The 10,167-nt window shown below is 47.2% G+C and overlaps 1 protein-coding gene across 1 annotated transcript; it reads right to left on the reverse strand.

The window, feature by feature from the left end:
• Positions 1–898: 898 nt before the first annotated feature.
• On the reverse strand, positions 899–9,492 carry LOC109910831 (frizzled-9). The gene has a single exon (XM_048612688.1). It carries the CDS (start codon positions 9,024–9,026, stop codon positions 7,278–7,280), a length of 1,749 nt encoding a protein of 582 aa, XP_048468645.1. The 5' UTR covers positions 9,027–9,492; the 3' UTR covers positions 899–7,277.
• Between the last annotated feature and the right edge of the window lie 675 nt (positions 9,493–10,167).

Here is a 10,167-nt window from a genome sequence, read left to right on the forward strand (position 1 = left end):
ACAGAACCCACCTGACTTCATCTTCCAACATAACTCCAACTCCACTCATTACCAAGCCCCTCCCAATACCAATCTCACTTAACCCTCCTCTAACCCACTCCAGCTGCACACACACCAACCCCACCTGACTCCAACCCCTCCCAACCTAACTCTGACCTCACGCGACTCTACCCCACTCAACACCAATTGCCCCTCAACTCTAATTCTCTCAAGACTAATCACCTCCCGACCCCACCCCAGCCCACTCAACACCAACCACCCCCGACCCCAGAACACCAACCATCCTGACTCTACCCCACTTAACACCAATTACCACTTGACTCTACCCCACTCAACACCAACCAGCCCCCGACCCTACCCCACCCAATACCAACCAGCCCCTGACCCTACCCCACCCCACCCAATACCAACCACCACCACACTCTAGCCACATGCTCCGACCCCACCACACTTCAAAAAAGAACCCCTAACATGGCAGTTTCCCTCCAGAGAATGCAGGATGACTGGTGTTGAGAGAAGGAATGTTTGATTGGTATTGTATGCTGAGAGGTTAGAAGCAGAGGGCGCTTCACTCTGCATCTAATTCTGCGTTGCACCTAACCTGGAAAATGCTGAGTGCCCAAAATGGGAAATACTTTATTCTCAATCCCTTGTCACAATGAGCACAGAATTCATACAAAAACTTTGTTTTTAAATACACTGGGAAGGTTTCCATGGTGAAAAATATCCCTGAATATTATGACTTGTGTAGAGGTTGATCATCTTCAGAGTGATGGATCTTCCTGTCTAAACATTTACCCACAGCATTGTCACCTTTGCTCTACACTGCAGTGAATCCATTTTATTTGCCCTACAGCTGGAGTCAGAAATTGTGACGCAGAAATAACGGCAGACACAGTTTACAAAAGAAACCCAAAAATATATATTTGCATTTAAACTATCATAAACATATACAAAAATGATATTCTATTGTTGTCTTACCATAAATTAATACATCTACAATCACTGAGTAAACATAATGAAATGAACTACAGGCATTACAATTTATTTGCACAGCCTCTTGTAGAGAGCTCTGCAAAGACAGACATTGATCCTGGAATTCGAAACAGAGGATATACTCGTTTCAATCTCATTCATCAGTCTCCTGTGTTCCATGAATCTCAGGCTTACTCCACTTGACTGAAGAGCTGGAGGCAGTGGAAGACTAGAGGGAGTTGAGTGGGAATTGGGATGGATGTTGGTACCCTCTGAACTAGATCCCTACTCAAGTACAACACTCCAAGGACACTAGGAAAGGAAAGCGACTGGAGGCGACTAGCCAGATTTTATGTTAGCCCTCGAATTTGGGTTTTCTTGAATGATGTTCCTGCTGGAGTGTACATCACATGAAACAGAAACAAATCCAAGCTGGCAGAGCCGAGGAACAAAGGGACAAACCTAATCTGAGTTCTGACATTTGATTTACTTTTCATCAAGATCAGAGGATTCTTCAGTAACTTGCTGTTACAGTGGGAAGCAGACAAATTGCCTTATATTTACTTAACAAGCTATGAGTTAATTTTTCCAAGCACTATATCCCAGTATCTCAGCTGGACAGAAGATAGTACTGCTGAGAGTGCAACACTTCCTCTGCACTGCACTACACTGTTAGAATGCATTATCTGTTCATCTTCTGTACTGAACCCAGAAACAACAAGCATGCTACCATAAGGATCAAATTAATGCTTGGAAAAGCATGTTACTTAGAATCCTTACAGTGTGGAAGTGGGCCATTCGGCCTATCGGATCCACACTGACCCTCCAAAAAGCATTCCAACTCCCCCCACCCTATAACCCTGCATTCCTCACGGCTGATCCACCTAGCCTGCACATCCCTGGACACTATGGGCAATTTCCCATCGCCAATCCACCTTACCTGCACATGGGAGGAAACCCACGCAGACATGGGGAGAACATGCAAGCTCCACACAGGGTGCCCGAGGGTGGAATCGAACCTGGGTTGCTGGTGCTGTGAAGCAGCAATGCTGCCCACTGCGCCACCATGCCACGTTCGGCAAGACATAATGGTCAGACATTCCACTGGAGAACTCAGTCGAGAAAATCTCTCACTCTGCAACTGCAAGTGTCACACACTTCTCTAAAATATACAGACAACTGAATCAAGAGAGTCAGGCTGTGAGCAACACTTCCATGGTTAAATCACTGGGAAAGCATTCTACGTAGAGATGCTCCTAATGTAAAACCTTCCATATCTAAGGGAATTGCTTAAAATTAATTATACACACTCTAAGCTTTGGAAAGGAGAGATAACTTTGGTGACAATCTGTCAGATCAGTGTTAAATGTTAAATCTATTTGGTATGTTTCATTCTCAACTTACTGTCATTACCATCTCATAACTCACACTCCAGCCTGACCCACAAGAGGCTGTTACTGATAAAATACCAACAGGGGTTTATGCGGAAACCAATTACTGAATTATTATTAAGAACGTGGACTTCAATTTTCTTACACAATTTCCATCTATTTTCTCCTGCAAGTGCTGGCCTCTTTGCTCATGGGTCCACAATTACTGGCTGCCTTCTGATAACCTACTTAAAGAAAATTCATGTGTAAGTATAAACTGTACAGAAAATCACTGGGAGACTTGCTCAGAGGAGCATCAGGCCAGTGGCCCACTCCACTCTCTCCTGCTGTAACTACACTTTCATATTCCAGATGTGACAGCAAGCAGGAATGGAAATGCTGTTTGGTTTATTGCTCCTTAGTAGTGGAGTGCCGAGGGCAATTTCAGCATCATTCTCCTACTTTCACCCAGCACACACTGATTATTTAACTCAATATTCACTGGGAAGCAGAAATCGACTGATAATTATAGCCCTCTTGTGTCCTGAACTCTGGATGTTTTATTTGGGCGTATCACTTCAGAATATCATTCTAATTGCGAAGCAAAAATAGATTAGCAAACTTCCCGCGGCATTGCTCATGGTATGTCAGGATTGTCACACCAGCTGACGCACAGTGTCGTAGTCTGTTGCTGCTACATGTGAACCACATGAATCTGGCTTGCTCTGATAAAGCCCCTGGTCTAAGGTTTCTACCCTCACCAGCTCATTTAGAGGTTAAATGTGCTTTGGGACATTGTAAGGTTTTGTAATAATTACATAACACTTTGCTGGAGAAATGCGATGCTCTTTATAATGTTATAATGTATGATACGCAGTGTAACATTTCCAGTGTTTGGTGTGTTGCTCCTGCTGTTGTTTTCAGGATCTTAGAAGAAAGTACGATGAGGAAGATGTGAACTGTAAAGTGTTACAGGAGTCAAGTGTCATACAAACATTAGAGAGAGACTGAAAGTAACCGTGACTCTTAATGGAATTTTTCTAACACACAAGTTGCCCGATTTCTATTCTTGTAAGTGCTTGTTCTTCCTAGCCATGGCCTTATCAACAGTAAATCCTGATGTCTTGTTTTCCTTCATGCTTTCCTGAGCCCTCTATCTGGGGTAAAGGGCCAGTCGACCCCTGAGGTGTGAACAAGAGCACAATGAGCACTGATGCTCCTATTATGATTGAAAGCTCTCCACATGGGTGCAGCTGTGTCCCATTTAACCATACAAACGTGTGGCACAGTGCAACGGTAAAGGGTGTCCCCTAGAAACCAGTGATCTGATATTCACCAGAACACGACCATCCCTGGTGCAAATACATGACTGAAATTGGGTTTACCTCTAAAACAGGAGAGGGACCCTTCCAAAGACTTTTATAAAAAAGTGTAACTTATGGTTTTGGACTGTTTACGTGAGCATTGCCAAAGAATGGGTTGATTAAAAGAACAGTGGTGATGTACTAGGCTTTTTAAAAGGAAAGTTGTTCATTGCTTGATAAAAGCAGCCGCATTATCACGTGGGCAGGGATGGTGGGTAATTCAGATAGGCTCAGTGCACAGTCTGAAATAAAAACTGTGAAATCTTGATGTTGAGGTTATATTTCGATAATACCTGTTACCATGGCTGGTGCAGTAAGAACTTTGATCAGGTGGAATCCATTTCCTTTTGACTTAAGATATTAACGTGAAAAATGATGAACAGTGGCAGATCCAGTGATGCCTACCCCACATCAAGGAGCCTCGCACAGCTCTTGGATAGAGTTTGACCAGGTCAATGTCTTGTTCCAGCAGCAGCACATTCTGCACCTCACAATAAGATGCAGTGACACTCCCCAAACAATCTGACAACTCTGTCCCTCCCCCAGGCTCAGCTCACCTGTGCCCCTCACTCAGTTCACCTCATACAATGGGGTGGGGGGTGCCGGGGCACTGGGGGAGGAGCAGGTTAGTCAATTCAAAGTCATCACAAAAAGATTATGATAAACGAACATTCAAAGCGGATATACAACTGTAAAACAAAACACAAAATGCAACGATATATTTACACATACAATAACAGAAAGGGATGGGAGCTCTCACTTTCTCCCACTCCCTACAGAAGGAATTATATTGCACAACAGAAACTCATGGGGTGGGGATTAGGATACAATTTAAGGCTGATAGTTCCATTACTCTACATTTGAGTAATGATCCCAGCTGAGGAGCGGGCATTGTCCATTATCAGTTAGCACTCCCACCCCTCTCCCCTTTCGTGTTACTGTAGGGGGTGTTGGTGGGGGGCGGTAGGGGTGCGCAACGGTGCGTGTTATCCATACTCTATCACAAGCTCCCCTGGCATAGCTACCTGCTGGTTAACCATCCCAAGTAAACAGCTGTCCAGTAATTTCGACAAGCTGTTATCACAACATGATTCATCTCTCAAAAATACAAAGGAGGCCTCACATTAACCCTTCATTAACTACAGCTGAAGGAACTGAATTTCCAACATAGCCCAGCAACTGAAGTGACACCTGTGATTGGGGAGGGGGTACTACACAATGGTTGGCAGCGTTTTCAGAAAGGAAACAAATATTTATAAGTCCAGGGGAAATTGACACTTTTAAAATTAATTCTCTCCATAGTTTCTCCCTTTCGCCTCTCTGAAGTTAAATTCTGACTTCGCAGCAGTATGTCATACCCTTTCAAACAGCCACATGTAAGGCTAGACTGTGAAGAACAGTAAGATATTTGACTGTGAAAGGCAACATGATTAAACCTGATTTCATCTCCATTTTCCAGTGCAAGTGGCTGGATCAGTGACCAAGGTAGCTGGCCAGGTTTAGCCTGTCTAATCTGAGCGAATGAAGCGCAATGAATTATTAGCTGTTCTCATTAGAAAAGACTAGGGGACACAGGTTTAAGGTTTGGGACACAAAGGAATTGGGGCATATATGAGAAATAACTCTTTTACATATTAGTCAGTTGTAACTGCCAAGAAACTGCAGGAGGTGGAAGCGGAGGTGATCAATGATTTCAAACGGGAACCGGATAGAGTCATACAGCACAGAAATAGACAGTATGGTCCAAGGATGTCAAACAAAAGAACCTTTCAGGGCTATATAAGTACATGGTGGCAGAAGGACAGATTGGATTGCTCCATAGAAGGCTGGCATGAAGCCCAATGGGCCAAACAGCCTCTTAGCGTGCTGTGATGACTGCATTCCACCACTCTAACTCAGGCTGAGATCTACCAAGTCGACTTAGAGGAGAGATCAAGTTTGGGGCATGCTCCCAATGTAGACAGAGAGCCAACAGGATGGGAAAGGTAGCGGGTACAGACAGTGCGACACACCAGGCAATCCAGAAAAAATTGAGGGCATTTTCCCTACTGGGATGTGAGCTAAAGAAGACTTCAATAGAAGAATCAGTAGATAAGGGACTTTCTGCAGTTAAAGGACTGTGCTGATGCAGAATCTGCGTTGCTACCTTTGCACTCTGCAGACACATTTGAACAGATCAGTCACTGACTGATAGTTATATCATGGACACCTGGACTTGCCTGGCACTTGGGAGAGTAATTTTTATCTTCAATGTCTGATAGGGTTAAATATTTTTTTGAAAGAAATATTCCGGGAGAGAAACTGAGAAATAAAAAGACCTTTGTGCTGAAATGCGAATTACAAGTTAGAAATGTTTTTGTTGGAAGAATGAAGTGTTTATATGGAAAGTATTAAATGTAAGGGAAAGAAACATTTTAAAACTGGCTATTTCACATTGGTGAGAGTGTCGGCTGTGTCAGAGAACCAGGTGAAAGATCATATGGTTCTCAGATTGGTTTAGGACTTGTGTTTTTTTTTGCATGTGTTAATTGTCTGTCCTCCTCTCCACAAGGAATTAAATGACCCTGTGGTACTTTACACTAGTGGGTCGAGTGAGCTCCCCCCAGTTCACTGGGCCACTCCTTATGGCTAACTCCCCGCCAGCCTCATTGTTCATTGAAGAGAGATTCAGCAAGTCACTGAAACACACAGGGGACATCACTTCTGCCATTATACAACAGTCACAGTTCCAACAGCAATTGCTGGACAACAGCAAGGGGGCAACAGCTCCTGTTTGTTCCCACATTTACAGGGGAGCTGAAGCCAAATTCTTGCCCACCCTGCCTGTCAGCACAGGCCAACAGCCCAACCTGGGACCTCCTGCTTCTCATTGCTTTAAACTGCCCTTTAATGAATCTTTCAGTTTTATCTAAGAAAATCTTGTGGTAAAACACCAGAGATTTGTTTTTTTAAACAACTAACAAAGCATCTTTGGGAATGATTGAGAAATTATTGTAAAAACATGTACCTTAGGGGTTAAAATTAAGATTTAAAACAAGATCAATGTTTAGTCCATTTTGTAACACTCTTCAAGACTGTACACCTCCACAATTTGGCTGTAAGGCTTTGAAAATGAGACTGTTCCAAGCTGCATGACTGCAAGGAGAGATTGATAACATTTTCCCTTCTACAGGCTTGGCACAGTGACATTCAGAAGCACTCTGTGCTTAAACAACAGGAAAAAAAATTCCATTTTCAGCTCAAAATGATTCAAAACTCTTCCACCCGTGTGTTCTGAGCTACAGATGCTGCATTCTTGGTTATGTTAGGAAGAGATTATCCACTCTCTAGCTCTCTATTCCCCCAGTATTCCACAAATCAATAGGTCTTATAATGGGAATTATCTTAAACCTTTACATGGATTTTACAAAAATTCCAAAACAAATCCCATAGGTTAAGAGACATCAGTATTGTGGCTATTAGAATTAGTAAATGACGTGGCCGAGGGGCTGGTCCCTGAGCCTTGTACTGACTGGGTGACGAACACATACGAGCTGACTGTTCAGCTGAAGTTTTTACCTGGTGTTAGTTACACATGGGTTGGATTGTCCAGGTAAGGGTCCGTTTTGCTCATGTGCACCATGACAGATGGCGCCTTGTAGTGGCAGTGGCTGGCAGAGCAGCTGACCCCACTGCAGGGCTTCCCTCGAGTTCTCACTGACAGTTTTCTGCTGCACAAGCTCTGCCAAGTCTGCAGGGTCTTGGAGCTCCAGACCCATATCCCGCTGGTGATCCCCACCACCAGGGACATGAAGATCTTCAACATGAAGACTGCGACGGTAGGCACTGAGGTGTCCAAAGTGCAGTCCAGAATCCTTCTCCCTGGATAGGCCAGGCAGGGCTGCTCAGAGGCGAGTACCTTCCAGTAATCCATGTTCAACCTCTCGTAGAAGTAGCAGACGATTACGCACGTGGCTGGGACGGTGTAAAGTATGGAGAAGACCCCTATCTTCACCATTAACTTCTCCAGCTTCTCTGTGTTGGTGCCGCCGGTCTTCATGATCCTGCGAATGTGAAAGAGAGCCACGAAGCCAGTTAGAATGAAGGAGGTCCCTATCACCAAGTAACAGGTCAGAGGGATGAGGACAAAGCCGGTGAGAGCGCTGACGTCCATGCTGCCGACGTAACACAGGCCGGTCAACTCATCGCCTGCCACCTTCCTCATGGTCAGTATGATGATGGTCTTCATGGCTGGCACACCCCAGGCGGCCATATGGAAGTAGCTGCTGTGTGCTTCGATGGCCTCGTGGCCCCACTTTTTGCCTGCTGCCAAGAACCAGGTTAGGGTGAGGATGACCCACCAAAGGGAGCTGGCCATGCCGAAGTAGTACAGGATGAGGAAGACAATGGTGCAGCCTGTACTCTCTAAGCCCTCCTGAATGACGTACAGCTCACCGTTCTCCCGGTCGCAGGCAATGTTCTCAGCCCCAGCCACCGAGCGGATGATGAACGCCACGCAGTAGACGTTGTAGCACATGGAGAGGAAGATGATGGGTCTCTCGGGATACTGGAAGCGATGAGGGTCCAGCAGGAAGGTCAGCACAGTGAAAGCTGTGGAGATGAAGCACAGTGTGGACCAAACGGCCATCCAGATGAAGGCAAAGTCTTTATCGCCCTTGGACCAGTAGACATCCACCCCTGGGGAGCACTTAGGGGCACAGGACAGGCTCTTCTCCACATACTGGAACTTGTCAGGGTTGGCACAGGAGCCAAGGGGACCTTGGTTCCTGCCCTCAGCTGGTCCCGGGATCCTGGCCCGGGGGGCCACGGGCAGCATGCCCTGGCCTTTCTGCGGCTCTCCGGTGGCATTCTCCGGCGCCTCCATGCACAGGGCATTGGGATCATTGCGGGTGGGCAGTTTGCTGCAGTCCAGAGACTCGGGCCAGCCAAAGTTGAACTGAGCCATGATGGGGGCACAGCGCTGGCGTGCCTGCTCACACATGGGTCTGCAGGCTGGGATGGAGGTGGAGACCTGGTTGGTGCACATGGGGGCGTACAGGGAGCACAGGAAGAGCCGGAGGTGGATGTGGCATCCGTATTCCACCAGGGGGGCAAACTCATGCAGCTTGATCGCTGCCTCCCGCTGGTTCTGGTGCCCCATGTAGTTGGGCATCCGTGTCATGTTGTAGCCAATTCCCAGGCACATGGGGATCTCGATGGGCTGGCATTTGGCCTCCCTTCCCCTCTCGTGGTCAATGGAGCCGATGCCCCAGCAGCTGCCGGGCAGCAGGGACTGGCAGAGGGCTGCCAGGAGGAGGCGGAGGGGGGAGTGCCCCATTCTGTGGGAGGGTGAGCAGAGAGTGGCGCTGACTCACATGGAACTCCCTGCCTCAGCTCAGACTGTGGGGTGCGGGCAGCAGCAGGAGGAGGAGAAGGGGGGTCTTGCACGCTAATACACGGGCGCCTGTCAATCCTTTCTCCGACTCATTGAAGACTTTGCAAGCCAGGCGCTGCTCAGACTTTCCAGTGAACGTTTCCAGCACCAGGTTTTCCCCACCTCCCTTCCCCTCCACCTCCAGCGCTTGCACAATGTTATTTCGAGGCTGCACCGCGCTCACATCCAAATCCTCAAAAAGCCTGCACAAGGACAAGAGTTTTTGTTTTGTTTCCTGCTGGTTGTCTTTCGGGCTGTTGTGCCGGGGGTCGCTCTGTCGCTTCGCCGCACGGTACGGTTGCCGGCCGTCCAGCCCCCGCTGCACTCACACCGAACCCCCGGCCACACTAAAGCCGCTGCTGCCGTTTGCAGCCGGTCCCGGGGAGATAGGGAAGGAGGGGGCGGGACACCCAGCCTGGGGCACCGCCCACCCAGGCCGAGGGACATCTCCTATTGGTTCATACCAACATAATTCCCCGCCCCCCAACACTAACCGCCACCTGATTGGTCACAGCGGCTGCCGCTCAGGCACCAAAGGGTAGGGACGTGGAGCTGTCAATCAAACCGAGCTTTTGCAGGCTTTATGCAGTTACTGTGCCCCCCCTACTGTTCACTGTCTCCCTATTCACACACATCCAGTGCAAAATAGCGAGCCCTTTCAGGTGCTTTCACTCCGCACTTTCATCGGCAAACGGACCCCGGCTTGTGCACATCTCGTCTTTGCAACATTCCTTGATCATTGCAACGTTTTAAACTCCCTCTGTTTTCACGAAAATCTGTCCGCTGCTCAGTTAAAATAAAATGCAGTTTTCTGACTCGTTTCGAATTGAATCTCGCCGGTGCACAAAGCAGGTCATTCTGCTCTTGCTGGGAGTCTGGGAAGACGGTCCAAGTGGCTATGTTTAACTAAGCGCCGAAGGTGAGCCCAGCTTCCAGCCGCTCGCCCCTCAGTTGGACGGAGTATGGAAAAAAAACAATCAAAAGTACTTTTTGATCCAGAAAATGAATTTCTTTCCAAAACTCCAAGATGAGTTTCTTTTTAAAC

This window comes from Rhincodon typus, chromosome 26, assembly GCF_021869965.1.
Source record: "Rhincodon typus isolate 14 chromosome 26, sRhiTyp1.1, whole genome shotgun sequence".
NCBI classification, from domain to species: domain Eukaryota; kingdom Metazoa; phylum Chordata; class Chondrichthyes; order Orectolobiformes; family Rhincodontidae; genus Rhincodon; species Rhincodon typus.

Bases quoted from the DNA above. Each gene is read 5' to 3' on its own strand.
- LOC109910831 (XM_048612688.1), bottom strand. From the start codon at position 9,026: ATGGGGCACTCCCCCCTCCGCCTCCTCCTGGCAGCCCTCTGCCAGTCC.